Source organism: Hyaena hyaena, unplaced genomic scaffold, assembly GCF_003009895.1.
Source record: "Hyaena hyaena isolate Hyena2069 unplaced genomic scaffold, ASM300989v1 scaffold_33, whole genome shotgun sequence".
Classification (NCBI taxonomy): domain Eukaryota; kingdom Metazoa; phylum Chordata; class Mammalia; order Carnivora; family Hyaenidae; genus Hyaena; species Hyaena hyaena.
The window spans coordinates 5,314,765-5,334,161 of record NW_024080666.1 but is presented as its reverse complement, the minus strand read 5'-3'; the positions used below and the strand labels follow the sequence as shown (position 1 = coordinate 5,334,161).

At 41.2% G+C, this 19,397-nt stretch overlaps 1 protein-coding gene across 1 annotated transcript in view; it reads left to right on the top strand.

Annotated features, from left to right (window-relative positions):
• SETBP1 (SET binding protein 1) overlaps positions 1-19,397 on the top strand; it is a 194,268-nt gene that overhangs the window by 155,367 nt on the left and 19,504 nt on the right. The window contains exon 5 of the mRNA XM_039228833.1: positions 10,261-10,431. Coding sequence (XP_039084764.1) covers positions 10,261-10,431 — 171 coding nt within the window. The remainder of the gene's footprint in view (positions 1-10,260; positions 10,432-19,397) is intronic.

Here is a 19,397-nt window from a genome sequence, read left to right as displayed (position 1 = left end):
ATGTTGAGGTGCATTTAACCTCATTAGTTTCAGTAGAACTGACTCTCTCCAATCCATCAGAGTTGAGCTACATTAGCAAAACTCAACTATTTCTAAATCTCATTTACATAATGGATGAGATGTGAAATGAGCCTAGTGCAAGGGGAGCCACCCGGAGGCACTAAAGTTTATCACAATATGTAAGAGTCCTTTTAGATCATTGCATTAAATTTCCACTAACAAGGTAACAAATTAATTGTCTGTATTACTGTACTAGCCCAAAGTCTATTGAGTGCAGAGTATCAGTGAGGAAACAGCTAAAGTTTCAAGGACTGTGGGCGGGAGGGATGTTTACAGGGATGTAATGAATGCTACCTTAGCTCTCTCTTCTGCCCCTTTAAGAAATCCTCGGCACCTCTGTAATCTGATGGCAGACTTTGGCTTTATTAGTGAGGTAAGCGAGGATGAGTAAATCAACTGTATCAGACAAGCCTCAGGACATCTAGAAATTGATCATTCTGCCGAAATAAGCACTCTGTGTTTATTAGCTGGGAGTTCATCACTATCACTTCTCCTCATCCAATTCCTAAGAGATTTCAAAGCCATCATCATGGTATTAGCTCGTCTGACTGAACTACTAGAGATAAAGATTAGGAGATCTATCTAATGATGGGTCTGAGTTTCTGTGATTTTTTTTTCTTCTATTGCAAAGAAGAGAGCTTTTCCAGCACACATTCTGTGTCCATACATGTATGCCTGCACACAATCTTAGTGCATTTGCATTCTATAGGATGGATTTAAATAGAGGAACAAAGTAGGTGGTTTGAGGAAGACACCCAATAAAGCTCTTAAAACAATATAACTGCCATACAGAAAGCGATCACTACTTAACAGGGGGGATATATGCTAAACTGACTTCTCTAGTTGACACAGTGTGTCTATACAGTAGGTGATATTGCATTGAGGAGAATAATTTGATTCTATAACCACATTATAATCCTAACATCCACACATGGCCAGACTCCTACAGATATGTCCATAAGAAAGGAGTACATATGGGACTGATCTTTCACAAACCAGTAACTATGTATGCATTTATCTATTTATACATATATTTATAGACACACATGCACTTAAGCTCCTGATATCAAGCTCTTTTCTCAATGTGGCTTCTAAATAAGCAGTAATCAAAATGCAAATAAGGTGACCCAGTTAGCATCGAGATCTGTATTACCATGCAGATGTGCTCTGCAAGTCTGCACTATAACGGTAAAAAGGAAGACACTACAAAAGATGCTTAGATTAACCAGCCTTGACTACTAAGCCCTTTCTATTAGGGAGAATCTAGGGAACACACTCCCAGAGTCAACAGTCTTATAGCTTGGATCAAATCTCTAGTTTTTGGCATGATCTGTTCATAAGCTGCCCCGTGAGTGAAGAATAACAGGCATGCACCAGAAGAGCAAGAAGATGGCTTCTGGGAGGTCTCAGAATGGAACCCTGGCAGCTCAACACCAGCATGCCAGCCTGAGACAGGTTAAGAATAAGGCCAGTGTCAGAGTCACAGCTTTGCCATTCTCTCTGTGCAATACTAAACAAAGCCAAATCTCATCTGCTCTCTGGGATGAGTTGCCCTGAAAGAACCAGACTAACTCTGAACTGCCTTGATTTTATTTTACTGAAGCTTCATTTTGTTTATCTGTTGATGAAGCCTATGACATGCCTCTGTACGTTACAGTAGCATATTCTTAAACTACCTGATCTCCAAGGACGTAACAAGATCATGCTTGGTGCATCAGAGTATTAAATTGGTTTTAATTACATGTATGCATTGTTTTCCCCCTAGTTAATAGATCTTGAAAGTCCCTTTGTTATATTTCTCAGAGAATAGCTACTACTGTATTGTCTCTACATTTTTTTAAGGCATGGGAACAGTTATATCAGCATTCTGTTTGGTTCTGTCTGTCTGCCCTTTGTCCTTCAATGGTGTGCGCACGTGTGTGTGTGTGTGTGTGTGTGTGTGTGTGCAAGTGCATGCCTATATAGGAATCAACTTAGGCAGGTAAGGGCTCTAACCTGAGCTTAGAAGTATCTATGAATTTTAAGCTGTTTACAGAATGTGTTCTCTCTGCGTATGTTTGTGTATATATGTACTTTTTCCCCCCTAAGAAGAGGTCCCCATCCTGAGATAGATGCAGGAAATTTGAAAACCTCTTACTCAGTATGTCTCCTCTTTGCAATTTTGATATCTGATATATCAAGCATATTTCCATCTGGATGATGTCATTGGGTGCTTCTAGAAAACACCTTTCATCTGGCATGAACTTTTCACTAGAGGATCAGGAGAGACTGACTTATGCATCATTAGAATTTACTACATATAGACTCTGAAGTTATAAATCTCTGTGAGGTTCCAATGGACAAAATATTATCCTCTCAGCCAATTTCTATACACCTAAATTAAGGGAAGCAAGAATTAATCCAATTGTTTAACAGTTTCTCTGAATCTAGAAAGCTTGGAATCAGATAGTAGAGCTAGAAGAGATTCTGACCAGGAGGGAAACAAAGTTCAGTGAGATTCCAAGTCTTGCTCAAGTTCATCCAGTGAGTATGCGGTTGATCCTGCAAATAATTCAGTGTCTCAGAACTTTTGTCTCTTAACTTTTATATCAACAAGTTATTTGTCCCTGATACAATTGATTGACTGTAAGTATTTATTGAATAGTTTCTTTGTATCAGCCATATGCTAGGAAGATATAAAAAAAAATATAAAGTCTCTCCTCCCTAGATAATATAAATCTTACAGGGGACACATAACTTGAACATATAAAGTAAGTTCATAATGAGATAATTAGTACTAATACAATATAGTGCTTAGAAATAATAATAATAATAGTTAACACAGGTGAGTGCTTATTATAGCTAGGCACCTTAATTTTTTTATATATGTGTTAGTTTCTATCACTACTGTACCAAATTTCCAGAAACTTAGTGGCTTAAACAACAAAAATATATTACTTTCCACTATTGGAGATCAGAAGTCCAAAATGGGTCTCACTGGGCTAAAGTATCAACAGGGCTGCATTCCTTTCTGGAAACTATAAGGTAGAGTCCATTTCCTTGCTTTTTCCAGCTTCTAGAGACCATGTGCTTTCATTTACGTATAACCTTCTTCCTCCATCTTCAAGGCCACCAATGTAGCATCTTCCTGACACTGCTTCCAACACCACATCTCTTTCTGGAACTCTTCTGCCTCCTTCTTCCACTTTAAAGGACTTTTTATTACTTTTTGACCATTCGGTAATAAAGGATACTCTCCCTATTTTAGGGCAGCTGATTAGCAACATTTATTCCATCTTCAACTTCAGTTCTCCTTCACCATATTGCATAACACATTCACAAGTTCTAGGAATTTGGATATGGACATCTTTGGGGAGCTGAGGTACTATTTTGGGTCTGCCATAATATGTAAACTCATTCAGTCCTCAGAACAGCTTCATTTAATAGATGAGAAAACTGAGGCACAGAGAGTTGATATAACTTGCCTTGGATCACATAGCTAGTGAAACAGGTAGTCTTATTCCACAGAATGTATCCTTCACCTCTACTCTCTACTACCTGGAAGTAGGAGATTTAGAAAAGAAGGCTATGTGTGAAGTGAAGGTTTGGGACTAAAAGTGTTTTTCTCTGTTCATTCATCCATCCTACACTGCTGAGTATCTAGTATCTATCAAGCTAAGTGCTGGGGAATTAAAACAAAGATATAGTTCTCAACCTCTAGGCAATGTTGCAGTTGCTGACAAGATTGTCAGAAAAATGAACAAATAATGGCACAAGAAGCTAGAAGTCTGTCCAACATAAGACATAGAGGAGAGAGGCACTAACTCTACCTAACAACAAGTTGTGGGTATCATTTTTCCCAACTGTCTTTCCAAACATATCTCCCAGTATTTGGTTTTTATGACACATCCCCAACCACTCTTGTATCAGCTTATTATTCCTGCTTCTACTTTTGTCATTTCCCATCCCTGGCAGAGCCTCCTTCCACTTCGAGTGATGGATTCTACCCCTCAACACTTGGGCTGTTGTACCTGTGTCTGTCTTCCTGAGTAGATGAGTGTTCATGTTCCCCATGCTTAATGGTGCCTGGCCCACACAGGTCCTTAATGAATATTGAATGAATAAGTGGATGAGCACAAGACCACCTCAGATCCTACCAAGATCTCATTTTCCTCCTAATTCCTGAGGGACTCATTTGGCTTCCTATCTTGTTTGGTTTTCAGTTTCATAGGTCTTTCTGTCCTATGTCACTCTCCACTTCTAAACTTTCTCTGAAAATACAAGGCTTACATCTTCGAAGCTGTGCTAGTAGGCACTCAAATAATTGTGAATTTTAAAACTATTAAGTCTAGGCTCACTGAATACCATTCCATTTAAGAGTGACCTTGCCTGAATTTCACCTTACAAGGTCCTAGAACGATATAAAACTCATTTGTCACATAACACATGTTGATAGAATCACTGTGATTGAACAGGATATTCACTGTCCAGTGCACTGGCTCAAGGGGAGGGGAGGGCTGAAATCCAGCCCAGGCTTCTCCCTCCAAACCTTGATCAATAAAGATGCATGTGAACACAGGAAACCATGTCTCTTTCTAATGTTCACAGGGGTGCCCTCTCTTTGCTGAGATTTGGTTCCTTGGAACTCTATCCCAAAAATGCTGGTATGAGTGAGTAGTAGAGGCACTGCCTTTTGATGATTAAAAAAAAAAACCTTATGATCTTATAAAAAGTAACAACTACCTTTATGTTATCCCAAGGTTATTAGAATGTAATTCTTAGAAAACAGGGATTTCAACATTTTTTGACCAGTGTTGTATTCCTGGTATGGTAAACACTCAATAAATACTTGCTGAATTAATGAATATGTTAATGAAAATACAAAAATAACATTTTCATTGACTTTGGCACAGAAAAATATTTTCCCCAATTCTAAAGGTATTATCTAGTGTTTTTCTTTTTTTTTAAATTTATTTATGTGAAAGAGAGAGAGAGAGAGAGAGGCCTCGTGCACAAGGGGGGAACAGGGGAGAGAGGATCCAAAGCAGGCTTTGCGCTGTCAGTTCAGAGATCAATGTAGGGCTCAAACTCACTAACCCTGAGGTCATGACCTGAGCCAAAGTTGGACGCTTAACCTACTGAGCCACCCAGCTGCTCCAGGTATTAGCTAGTGTTTGATTTACTTTCTTCTGTAACATATACCTCTCTTTGTGCCATGAGGAAAGTCCATTTGCAAACAAGAAAAAAGAGCAGTGGAACAATCCAGCAACCGGTTATGAGAATGGGAATTATTATCAAGTTTTTAAGGGTTTGTCTTGTGAAAAATATGTTACTTACTGGTTTACCCAAAAGGGAAAGAAAACAACATCGAACTGAGTGAAGAGGCATGAATTCCCACTTCTGCACACATGCCTTGTGTGCATGCCTGCACACATGATATGTGAGTTTGGGCAAATCACCTGGTCCTCTGTGGCTCCGTTTCCGTATTTGTGCATTTGGAATTTCGCCATCTGTCTTTTGTCATCCACAGAGATGCTGTAGGGGCAACTAGCATAATGTATGTCAAAACTCTTTGTAAGATGAAAAGCCACTGACTGCTCAATACCATATACCTCTCAGTGCATGCCAAGCGCTGCATTCTGCAATGTGAAAGGGGCCAGGCAGGTGACTGAAGGACCCAGCCACCATCTCAGTGGTGTCGGCTTTCCTGCTTTTCCAGGCTAAGTTTTCTCAGCAGAAAATACCTGCATTTGCAAATTGGAAAATTAAAAAATGAATTAAGGTATTCAACAAGACCATAGTAATCACATAGCATTTTCTAGATCTTCAGCTCTCTGCAGTGGATGTTAGTAAATGAACATATGATCCCTAGGTAATAATTCCATTAGCCCCTTTGTTTTAAAGAAAGTGTGAAAGGAGAACCCGTCTAGGAGTCAGGATCTAGTTCTTTCCAGTTCTTACTGGCTGTGTGATTTTAGGGAAGTGACACAACCTCTCTAAACCTACATTTTCTCATCTAGAAAAGGGGACTATACTGTTCTCATCCTACAAAGATTTATGTTTGTTTGTGTTCCCCAAAAGAAAATGAGATAAAGTAGCTTTATAAGCCTAGAGCAACATACGAATTACTCTAAGGTGAGGCTGGTTTTTATTATCCAAGGTCACAGAGCTCATTAAAGGGATCCTGGGAAAGTCAGCCAGCATAGACCCTGCTTTTCCTCCATGACCCCAGTGACCTTGAACAACCTGGGGAAGAGGTAATTGAACAGCAACTACTACTTTGGAGGAAACGGAATCAAAATATTGAAGCTATTGACTCACCCTTAAGGCAGTAAACAGTGCTTTGGTCTCTGACCTTTTCGCATCCTGGGGCAGTCAATAACCTGGCCGCTAGATGCAGTGCCTGCCACTGATTCTGATTTGGGAGTACTTTAACCTTGAACTAAGCTCCAAGTAACCAAGGCAACAGGAAGTCAGCTTCTGCATCGGAGGAGTGGGAATCCATAAATCAAGTCCCTAATGCAAACATGGTGTGCAGGTAGAGGTTTGAGGGGATAAGTAGTCTATGAGAAATTACCTTTGAAAATGAGTGACTGTCCCTCGATACACTACAGCACAGTTTCAAAGACTTTTTAAAAAAAAATGTATCAATAGAGGTCAACAGGTTATTAGCAGAATGTTTTCCTATAGGTTTAACTTTTTAAAAAAAATTTCCTCTTGGCTCTGTCTTTTAATTATGAACAGATGTTGGATCCACACAGTTATTAGCATTGTTACTTCCTCCTTTAAAAACATACTGGCCTCCAAACATGCGAGCCTCAGTACAGTTTGTCCCGTGTTGGGGTTTAGGGAGGTTCTGAACATACATCCACCATGTGTGCTCTCCGTACAGCCTGCTGTCCGGAGTTGAGAAGCGATCCCTCCCCACATCAAAGCCATGCTCACATTTACTCAGGTAAGTCGCAGTGACACATCTCAATGACCCAGTCAGCACAATGCTAAAATCTGGATTCCCTTAATGGTGAACCTCCGGCTTCAGACATCTGTCTCCCTCTCATGGAGAGAGGGAAGCCAGCCCATGCTGAGAAGAAACTTTCCAAATGTCCCAGCACCCCATATCTCACCCCATATCTCTGAGAACTTGGTTCTGAACTATTTCACATGTGTCTGGCCATTTGGGCACCTCTCCATGGAGCCTCAGCTACCACCTGGAATGAAGGGAAACCAAGACATGGGGTGGCCCGCCTGCCCAATGCTGTCTCCCATGAGGGGTCACCCATCCCAGGCCCCCAAGCCCTGTGCTCTCAGGCAGATTTTGTGGATTACAAATGCTACTAGATTAGTCTTTGTTGAAAGCTTATCTACTGTACTTGTTCATGTATGCTATTTCTGGGATTGTTTTCATAATCCTCTCAAAACCCCAAAATGTCTGAGAAAACGTCATGACTCTTTTTTTTCCTAATTGGTTTTCAAATTCATTGGATGGCAACTAACAAACAGTACTAAAATCTAGAAAATCCTAAATTATCTGGGGTTTTCAAGACAGCTAAATAGTGACAATTTGAATGATAGAGTTTTTAAGTGTCATTTTATTACTTTTAACATAAACACTTGAGTAGCAAAGTATGCCCAATAGAGGTATGATCAAATGAACTTTAATGAAATGATGTGGACTGAGACTAATTTGGATTGTGAACATTTGCATGAAAATAGGTACAACAAAAATGACTTGAAATCAGTTTGTTCCCAAGTGGTAGTTAAATATCCACTTACTAATCCTGTTTATGACTTGTTCCCTGAGCATGTCCTAATTTGAGTAAAGAATTACCTGCCCAACCTGTGTCCACAGGTACAAAGACAACATTTTAGTGGGGTTTTCCAAAGGAGCTGTTATCCAACAGACCTCTGATGGCTCAGCATTCCAGAGACGTGCTACAGAAAGACACATCTGCATCCATTGAATAGAAGCATGACAGTGGTCATAGAGAGCACCGAAATGGGGGATCCCCATCAGACCTGGGCCTGCTGTCCCCATTTCAGATTGGTAGCCACCAGTTGGTCAAGCATATCATCCTACCCCAAAACCTGTGGCCACCAAGACTTCTAGATTTCCCCCAAAGTCTGCTTTCTCAAAGGAAAAAGAATTGAAGATATTTGTGGTTTAGGGGCCATTAAACGTCCAATTTCAGCACAGGTTGTGATCTCATGGTTTGTGATTTTGAGCCCCACAGCAGGCTCTGTGCTGACAGCTCAGAGCCTGGAGCCTGCTTCAAATCCTGTCTCTCTCTCTCTGCACCTCTCCCGCTCACAGGTGTAGCCTCATTGCACATTCATTCTCTCTCTCTCTCATACATAAATAAACATTTAAAAACTGTTTAAATATTTTTTAAAAAAGATGTTTGTGATTTTAAAAATATTAATAAAGAAGGCTAGGGAGTAAAAGTAAAAACTCCTTCTTCACCAATCTTTCCCATGCTCTCCTTCCTGAGGTTAACCACTGTTAACTGTTTGCATATATCTCATTGTGGGTGACTCTCTATTTTACCTGTGTTATATGCGTGTGTGCCTAACCTATCCCTGACACACCTGCATTTCTCTCAGATAGGCATGCTATACATGTTTGCTGCCCTTCCTGATTTCTTGATGGTCACGCCTTGCAATCTTCCTGTTATAAGATCTGATGTCTGTCTACCTACCCTGTCAAAATGCTATGAAATATAAAATCCAATGACGCATAAATGGTGTTGTTATTTGCAGCACAAGAGGGGGAGTTTCAGAGGGCGGGATGGAGAGTAGGAAGACAGTAGTAGTAAATGAAAATGTCAGCATGACTTTCTTCCTCAGATGGTTAATGGTGCTTTTTTCACTTATGATACTGGGGCCTGTGCACCCTCGATGTGAACTCTGCTGTCGGCAGAACTATGCAGGGTGGTGGACAGGTATTAGAAGATGTCCAGCTGGGCCAGGGTGATCCATGGGTCCTGGATTTAACATCTGGCTTGGATGGTTGGATAATCACCTTTCTGAAGCCAGTGCTGTTGAAGGTGCCCAGAAATCTTTGGTCGAGTCAGGGAAGAGAGCAGATTTGCCAGCTGATTTCAGTTGCGTGAGGAAGCAGCAGGCTACAGTACTGACTGTGGTAATAATAGGAGTAAGAGTAACAGGAAGCACTTCTATGTCATGGACTGTGTGCCAGGCACTGTTGCAAGCACTCTACATTAATTGGCTCAAGGATGCTCCCAACCACTCCTCTGAGGTTATACTGTTCCACCCCATTTGTACAGGTAAAGAATCTTAAAGCTTGGAGAGGTTAAGTAAGTCACTTATGATTGCACTAAGAAATAAGAGAGCCCGGATTCGAGCCCAGGAAGCAAGTTTCCAGAATAGTTCTTACAGTTTATTATAGAATGAATGTCCAGGCCCTTTTACACAGGCACCTCACAGGCATTCTTTTCAGCATCACAAAGACATGACTTATGATGCTTATTAGAATCAGAGACCGAAAAGCCCCCAGATCAACTTTTACTTGGCCTGGTGACTGGCCTGGTGACTGCCGTCACACACCAGACCCCGTAGGGCATCTTCTGTTGCAGCAGACTGGCCCCTCATCGGAATCAACTTCCTCCCCACCCACGACTTAGTGTATGCTCTTCTTGGCACTGAGAACACCATTCCCTTTTCCTTGTGCTTTAGCGTGAGCTCTGGAAAGCCTTTCTTTGCTTCTCCCCACACTAATCCTTAACTCCTTAGCACTCCCCAAGCACCTAGGACAAACAACGCACAAGCCTGCCCTTATGCATTATCTGATTTTTCCTCCTCCTTTAGTCTGGCCTCCCCAGCCAGATGCGATGAGAAGCTAGGGTGGGGCCCACTTCTCCCCTTCACACCGCACACAGCACAACCTCTGTGAAGATATGCTCCTTGATCCATAGAAGCCAAAGGGTACCTTCTAAATCCTACTGCTTCATTGGGCCTGTGCCCCCACTTTCAGGCAGCCAAACTGGAATGCTGTCACCACCAATCTCAGCCACAAAACCAAAACCAGTCATACTGCTAACATGTTTTTTTTTTTTTTTTTTTTTTACATTTTCTAAAACTTCATTCTTGTTGGACCAGAAGGTCAGATGATATAACCATTTTCTCAACTCATTTTCAGGTTTTCTGTTGTCTTTTTCCTGTTCCTTTCAAGTAACTGAAAGCTTTGGGGTTATTTTCTTTTAGGGATGCCAAGTCCCCACCTAAAAGTGGACCAAACGGCACCACACAGTAAGAACGAGGGCTCTGCGTCCACCATGATGACCAGGAAGAAGCCAGCCACAGTTGACAGTGTTGCAATGCCACCCACCCCAGTGCTGTCACTCCTTGCTGCTTCTGCGGCAACATCTGATGCAGGTGAGCACTTCTCAGATGCTTCAGGTTCACCCCCATGACGGTGGGCATGGAGAAGGCCCACTGGTCACGTGCTGTTGAATATAAGTTCTTTGTGTAGCCAACCTCCCACAGACACTGAGAATGCTTCAGCACTGGATTTCAAGTGGGAGGAAATGATAGAGATCAGCTCGGGACCTGGGGACACAAGCCCGTGAGTAGCAACTAAATGATAACAGTATTAATTATTTTTTATCAAGCCTTAGTAATTCCTCATCTCCACATCAAGGGCCTCACGTATATTGTCTCATATAACTCATAAAATAAGTCTGTGAAATAAATGCCTATGTCCTCATTTCAGAAAAGGAAGCTAAGAGTCGAGAAACTTGCCCCCAGACACCTGTGGGCAGTTAGGATTCCAACTTTGGTCCAGTACCCATGCTCTGGAACACTGCATTTTATTTACTCCCTGGCTCACTGCAGTTGGGAGACAGCAGCCAGTTTCCCTGAGGCCTTGATTCATCCTACCCCATGATGTCATGAGTTCCTCATTAGCCACCAGACTCCTCGATAGCAGTTAATAAAATATAAACTTCTTATTCAGGCACCCCAGATACTCTGCCTTCCTCTGCTCCCCACAAAATCTCCCGTGCCTACACCAGCCCCACTTTACCACATTTTTCCCTGCTTCGAGAAGGCAAACGTTGGACTTGGCTTAACACCTTTCCTTGAGGACAACCTTCCACAACCCCTGTCCCCATCCCATAGACCTTCAAAGCCCAGCCTCCTCCGAATGCACACAGCACGTAGTGTCTGTACCATGCGTTTGCTACCTACTCAGAGACTGCAGAACTGTATTTCATTAACTTCTCCCTCACAATGAAATTGTACATACCTCAGAGTCAAAAGCCATGATTTAGGTTCTTGCTGTCTTCATGGCCCCAGAATGATGGCACATTGTGGAATTAATGCACTGATAAATGTTAAGCATGTTGCAGTATTTAGAAATGCCTATTATGCTTTGAAACCCAAAAGGAGTCTCTTTATTGGTATTCACTCTAAACTCATCTTCTGAGTGAGCAGGTTGCTTTGAACAGAGAACTCAGCTTGTCTTCATACCTGCTTCCTTCATGGAACTTACTGGTAATTAGAAAATGCACACAACTGAAATAGCAGAAGGAAGTATTTGGAGTGACACTTCCCAGATTGAGTTCTGCAAAATATTAGTACATGTTTTGTGATAAAAGGTATTTTTATAGTTAAGCAAGTATAGGGAATGCTGCTTTATACCTGCTTCTCTTCCATAGGGCTTTTGAAAGCCTTTAATTGATCAGTGTGCACTGTGAGGTTCCAGGAGGAAGAGACACCAAATTTCACAATCTCATACGACCACAAAACCATTTTTCTGGCAATAGCTCTTAACATCTCTTGGAAATGCTGTTCTCCTCAGCCATTTGAGAAATCTTGCTTAGAAGGAATGGGAAGGTCTCTCAAGTGTGATCATGAGTCTACCCACCTTTCACATGCTAGATGTGAAGTGAAAAGTTCTTGGCGGAAATGCCAGGTAAATGATGGCTGCAGTGAAGCAGGAAGAGGTCAGAGGGAAAGATGTAGGTGAGTGAGGAAGAAGTTACCTGAGACTTGACAGATGGTGGTACCTTTGCGGGAATGTGTCCAGGCAGAGGGAGTGATGTGGACATAGTCCAGGGCATGGGAGCTGGTGTAAAGCATGGAACTCTGGCAAGGGGTCACTTGGCTGGAGTGAAAGATTTGGGTTTGGGTCTGCACTATCCACACAGATAATTACTTATGCAACCTTGTTGGGCTAAGCTCTGGAGACCTCCCTTCATGGATTTAGAAATTAGCCTGTACGTTTCCGCCTTTGCTTGCCAAACCAATATTTCCCAGGGGCAAAAGACAGGTGGTCCCCCAAGTCTCTCCCCTTGGCTCTTTCCATCCAGAGTGAGAGAATGTGTTCTTGGGACCTCCTGCTTCCACGGGCTTGGCTTCTCTGTTCGCATTCAGTCATTTACAAATATGCCAAAAAGGCGTAGAAACAGGTGGGTATTAAACTTTTAAACCTGCCTCTCTGGTAATCAGAGCTGAGCCAAAGCTCTCCTGTTTCAGGATGCAGGAATAGGCTGTTTATTTTTGGCAGTGCTAAAATGAGACCCTCGTGAGACCTTCATATATTTGGTCCATTTCCGGGTCTCAGGCTGCAAAGCAGAACTTTGGGGAGAAAACCAGCCAGAGATTTCCCCAGGTGCTAGAGGCCAGACCTTCCTGAGATTCCACTCCCCACAGATAAATGGATTCCCACAAACCTGAGAGAGTTAGGGTCACACAGCCTGGGCTCATATCCAACACGCTGTTTCACATGTGATTCACACATGATGGCTCCTGAGATTCAGACATCTGCCTGAGGTCGTGCAATTGAATTGGAACCCAAACTTCTTGATTTACTGCCTGATTTCTAGTGGAATCTCACTTCTATCATAGGCTTAACATTAGAAAAGGCAGATTTCTTTCTCCCTAATTATGGACTCCTAATTCTTTTGGGATATAGTGAGAAAACTCATCATTTGATGCTTTAACCATAGGAAAGCACACAGTAGAAACGTAGTAAATAGTATATTGGTTTGATTTCATTTATGTGTATGCTTGTGTATTAGTCTTATATATTTCTAATGAGACAATTCATTTTTGTTTTCTTTAGAGTTCCTTTTTCATCTTTTACTATAAGGAAGGGAATTTAGAAGTACTTCTGGCCTATTTTCAATAGGTCATCCTTTTTACAGAATGCTTTTCAAGACCCAGACAAATGCCGAGGGGGAGAAAGGAAAGGAAAATAAAACTGCGTGTCTTAGAAAGCAAAATTAATTTGAGAAATCCTGTATTGAGATTGTATATATTTTTTTAAGAATTCAATTAATTAGAAATTTCTTTGCTTTTAAAATAATGAATGCCTTGGGCACCTGGCTGGCTCAGTAAAGCATCTGACTCTTGCTTTCAACTTGGGTCATGATCCCAGCGTAGTGGTATTGAGCCCCACATCAGGCTCTGCACTGAGCATGTAGCCTGTTTTGGATTCTCTCTCTCTCTCTCTCTCTCTACCTATGCTTCTCTCCCCCACTCTCTCTCAAATAAAAATAATAATAAATACTAACTTATCTAGTACAGCCCCTGACACATAGTAGATACTCAACAAGTAATCACTGAGAGAAATGAATTATTGTGATACAGTAGCAGCATACTTATACAGTACCAGACATGGCGGGAGACATCTGAGAAAAACATGCTCCATCTTGGAAGTTAAAAACCAAATGGAAAACATTTGACAGACATGTGGTAGGCTGTTGGTAAATACTTGCCAAATAATTAATCAGTCTATAGTCCTAAGATAATTTTTTTTTCAAATAGGTGATCTTTGGCTAAAAAAAAAAAAAGGTAGTGGGACATTTCCCACCTTATTTTATCAATATTATAATGTGAGAGAAATGGATATGGTCAGAGGTTTAAAAACATGTCTCTTCTAGCTCAAGTGTGTATGGGGAGGCGGGTAAAGGGGAGGGTATGTTTTGTTTAAGGCAATTTTTTAGCTTCTCGGAGTCTGGGAAGCATGCTGATGATGAAGTTATTGATTTGGAGGAAGAGGCAGAAGACGAGCTGCAGGAGAGGGAGGCCAGACCGAGAACATGTCAGTTTGTGAGCTACCAGGAAGGAGGGATGGCCGTGGCTGCCACCGCTGCCCCGGCAGGTCAGCCTTCGTGATCAAACTACTCAATAGCTATCGATCAGCCACAGTCCCCTGCCACTGCGAAGGGTCTGATTCAAGGGAGCACTGCATCATCATTGTGAGTAATTAGGGCTAATGCAGTAAAGGCTTCAATAAAGTTTGTTCAAAGTGATGCATAATTTGAAATAACTTCTATTGCGCTGTCCCAAACATGATTTAATAACCGTATCAGATAATCCATACTTCAATAAGTCAGACTAATTTTTCTGCTTTCCTACATATTGAACTAACTTCTCAGGAAGGTCAGGCAACATGGAGAGAAGGTGTGATTTCACTACTGAAACACGCGCCCCCCCCCATGCACCTTTGTATTTAAGATGAGACTATTTTATTAAATAGGTAATAAATCCTGTAGGAATTCAGTAAAACACCAAGAAAATAAAATCTCTGTAGTCTTGCACCTGAAAACCTGAAAGCCTAGTCTTAATGATGGGAAAATGGGCAGGCATATCCATTGTGCCCTCCTCTCTGTTTTTCTTTCACACATACTCTCTCTCTCTCTGTCTCATTTACACTATATATCCTCTCATCTTAAATACCAGGAGAAAAAAAAAAAGATGTGTATAAGGGTTGTTATCACCAAATCTCAACTGCTCAAGGTATGGTTGGGCTTAGAGATAACAGAGGGAAGCAGATGAGCATAGTTCCTGGTTGTATCGGTTTCCTATCAAGGCTAATTCATTATTCTCTGAAACTGTATGATCTGCTTTGTTTAAAACTACCAAAACCTAAGGGTGCCTGGGTGGCTCAGTGGATTAAATGTCCAACTTCAGTTCAGGTCATGATCTCGTGGTCCGTGAGTTCAAGCCCCTCATCTTGACAAGCCCCTGCTGACAGCTCAGAGCCTAGAACCTGCTTCAGATTCTGTCTCCCTCTCTCTCCCTACCCCTTTCCTGCCCACGCTCTGTATCTGAGAAATGAATAAGCCTTTGAAAAATAAAAAACAAAAAAAAAAACAACTACCAAAACCTATGAGTCAGCAGAAATATCGGATGGGAGGATGGTAAAATAGGTGATGGGGCTCAAAGAGGAGTATGCTTGCCATGATGAGCACCAGGTGTTGTATGGAAAGTGTTGAATGACTACATTGTACATTTGAAACTAATATTTCACTGTTATCTAACTGGAATTTAAATAAAAGCTTAAAATAATAGTAATTAAAATTTAAAAAAAACTACCTGTAAAAGGCACGAAAAGAAATAAATTTCACAAGTGTATTAAATGCTTAGACATTTTGCTTCTGAAGGCAAAGACTGATATTAGGTAGATCATTTAACCAACTATCAGCCCCATCAGAACTGACAGATAACCTGTAATCAAGATGCAAAACCTTAAGACTGCAAAATTACCTTCACAGGGGCACCTGGGTGTCTCAGTCAGCCAAGCATCTGACTCTGATTTTGGCTCAGATCATGATCTCACAGTTCTTGAGACTGAGTTCCATGTCGAGCTCTGTGCTGATAGCACAGAGCCTCTTTGGGATTTTCTCTCTCCCTCTCTATCTGCCCCTACCCTGCTCCACTCCCTCTTTCTCTTTCTCTCAAAATCAATAAATAAATACATCTTTAAAAAAGAAAGAAAAATTACCTTCACAAATAAAAGAATATGTCTTTAATTCCAATGGAATTAGAAAGAAATCCAGTATTCTAGTAGCTGGAGCAAAATAATCATGAAAATTGCTTCTGACCCCCAAATTCTAGCATTTCTGATTTTGCAATTAACCAAATGCCATCAGTGGAGAGGGGTCCAGAATAATGAAATAATATTCAGGTGCAAAAAGCAACAAATTCTTTTGCAAGAAGAACTGTAAAATTATCATTTTATGTGCTTTGTGCCTATGTGGAATCATCCTCTGACACTCCTAGCCAAAATAGCTAGTCAATTCAGCCAAAAGTCTTGTCTTTCAAACAACCAAAATAGAGCAAATAAATGTGCAAGTTAATAGGATTTGGAACATCTAAGGGCTATAAGTATGCAAACTTATACAATTTGAAGAAGTCTTCAAATTGTAAAATAAATTCCTGTAAGGCCAGATTAATCACTTAAAATATACAATACAAAAACTTGAAAAAAGATATAGAGAAAATAAAGCTTTATTTTAAAAAATGAATTGTTCAGGGGTGCCTGGGTGGTGCAGTCTGTTAAGCGTTCAACTCTTGATCTAGGCTCAGGTCTTGATCTCATGGTGTTTGAGTTTGAGCTCCGCATTGGGCTCTCTGCTCTCAGTGTGGAGCCTGCTTGGGATTTTGTCTCCCTCTCTCTCTGCCCCTCTCCCACTCATGCTCGTGTGCTGTCTCCTTCTCTCTCTTTATCAAAAATAAACCGAAAAATTAATTAAAAGATGAATTGTTCAAATTGCCTGAATAGTGCTGCCTACGGGCCCATGTTGAAGCAGCACAGAATGAGTCTGTTTGCCTGGAGAGCTCTACTGTATGTGAGGCTCATGAAAAGCCCCCCTTCCCTTGGCTCTGGGCCATGAAGAGACCCAGTAGGATTGGAAGTTTCTGTGCTTCCCTGAAGATCCCATCACACCAAAGATCTTCTGAAAAAACTCCAAAAATTCTTTTTATTTTTGCCCCATCAGGAGGAAACAGGCTCTTTTCTGATTTGAGACAGACATCTAGAGCAGCTGAGCTGTCCACGTGGCCAAAGCTATAAGCATCTTAGAGAAGCACCAAACACTCCAGAATCCACTCCCTGCCTTTTATGCTCCAACCACACCTCCTTAGAAATGTTAGCCAGCACCAAACTCCTTTGGGATCCTATAGTCAGAATGTGATTTTCAAAAAAACTAAAAACTCAGGTCAAAAATTCACTCAACTCTTTAATGAGGAAACCAACATGTTAATAAAGCTGATCCAAAGAAGAATTAGAGGGACAGGACATTATAGGAACATAAACACTGGAGAACGAACATCAAGCAAGATCGCTCAGTTAATGTTCTAATGGGCAGTAAAACCATAACCTCTGGGCTTATCTTTGCTACCAGTCAGAAATCATTTGCATATTTTTTGAGCAAAAATCTTCAAGTTAACATTTTACCTGGAAGAGTCTGGGCCTGTAATCGGTAGTGGAGAGCAAATCCAACAAAGCTACATTTCCCTGGGTAATTAATCATGGGGCAGGCCTGTAAAACAGTACTCTAGGAATCCAAAAAGATAGGCACCCTTCCATTTGCCTTGTTTCTACATTTTGGCCCAGTTTTCTTCACATCACACATGGGCCGTACACTGCTCTCCTTGACTGCATGTATTCTTGCTTCAGATCATCTACACTGAGATCTCAGTGCTACACTTGACAGCTGGCTGATCTTGGTCCTCAATGCTCACATCTGTAAAATGCGGAAAGTATACTACCTAGTGTAGAGGATTGTGGTGAGGAATAAGTGAGACAGCCCTTGTGAGAATCTTAGCAGAGTTCCTGGCACATAACTAGAGTTTAGCAAATAAGCACTATTGTTGCCACTGCTGTGGTTGTTATTGTCATTGCCATTAACTGATAATCTGTTTTCCATGCTGGAATGTTCCCCTCTCCATTCACCCACTTTTCAAGCCACATAGATGACTAATTCATGACCATTCTTCAAGATACAGCATAGTGACTTTAACTCTAAGAAGCCTTCCCTAATAGCCACTTGGAGAATCACCCTATGGCCAAGTTGGATGCCACATCCTCTGTATTCCATGGCTTCCAATTATAAGCCCATTGGTAATTGACCCCTATATTTAATATGGTGTCTGTGCTCATGCCTGTGCCCCATGCTGGACTATTATCAGATCCTATTCAACTTTAAAATCCCAGTACTTGGCATCCTGGTGGGCAAACAATAGATAATCATTAAATATTAGTCAAAATGAGCTGAACAACAACTTTTTCTTGCATAAAACCATCTGGTGCATGAAAACACATACCTCAGAATTATATTCATTCACATTGAGAGACCATGATTTGCCTTTATTTTCCATATTAATACCAGAAACAGCAAACCATCTGAAGAATGGTCAGCAGAAGCAACTACCTGAAAGGGATCTCCAGCATCTTTTGTTCAGTAATGGCAGACCAGGTATTGGATAACCCACCAGGATATTTGCAGAGGAAGATTATTTTCAACTTAAAGAGTCAGTCTACACGGCACAGTATATGCAATACATGAGTATGTTTTTATTCTGAGAGGAGATGGAGGGACTTGTACAGGTGTCTGCCTTCACTGAGCTCTTCTATGGTATTCGGGGGATGAGCCACTCAATGGAAAGCGAGGCTGTAATTTAATTATTTTATATATAATAGTCTTGCATTGTGCCCAGAGTGTTAGGTTCCCAAGAGCAGCAATCATATTTCCTATTTCAGTTTTGCCCCCTTCAGTGAGTATCAAGTATCTCATAAATTCAAAGAACTTTGTGTTGTTATTTGGGATGAAAGTAAGAGAACCAAAGGCCAGGCTGTTAAGGAACTTGTAGTCGTATTTGGGTGTCAAGAACCTTACAAGGTGCTGGGTACATAGTAAATACTCAATAAACATGTCTGGACTTGATTTAACTATTTTTTTTCTTCCCTCCCAGAGTTGAGATTTTAGGAAAGACCAAAAGTGTAATAACAGGTTTGAAAGTGCTGCGTCTGTGAGGAACTTAACTCAATTTATCTTCTCTGAATGCTTCATTCAGATTATGCTCCCAACCACCTCTTGCCACAGTCAGACCCTCTTAAAAATAGAGTAATGATAATAATACATTTTATCTTCTTCCCAGTGATGGTATCATTCACACTTCCATTGAAGCCCAGTGGGAGGTTTGGCTGTGAGGCATCGTACGCAGGGGGAGTCAGGTGCGATTATTGTAATGAGGACTCCACGCTCGGTGAAATGCGGGAAAGAAAACCTCCCATACGTGAAGCGATTTCTATTAAGATACTCATTTTATATCAAATATTCAGGCTCCTCTTTATAAATCGGAGAGAGTGAAAAGAGACTCTTCTAGGGGGAGATTTTATGTGGCCAGAACGAAAGGGCACAAATATTTTATGATCAGTTTTGAGATGAAAGTGGTGTGCCTGCCTCATTCACGGACTCTTTCCATTTCCACAGGTCTAATTAGATTGTTGGTTTAATGGTGGCAAGATAATTTAGTGGCCACTGAAAGCAACTGTGTTAATGAGAAGGGGGGACAGTGCTTTGGGTTTCCTGTAATTAATGGAGAGT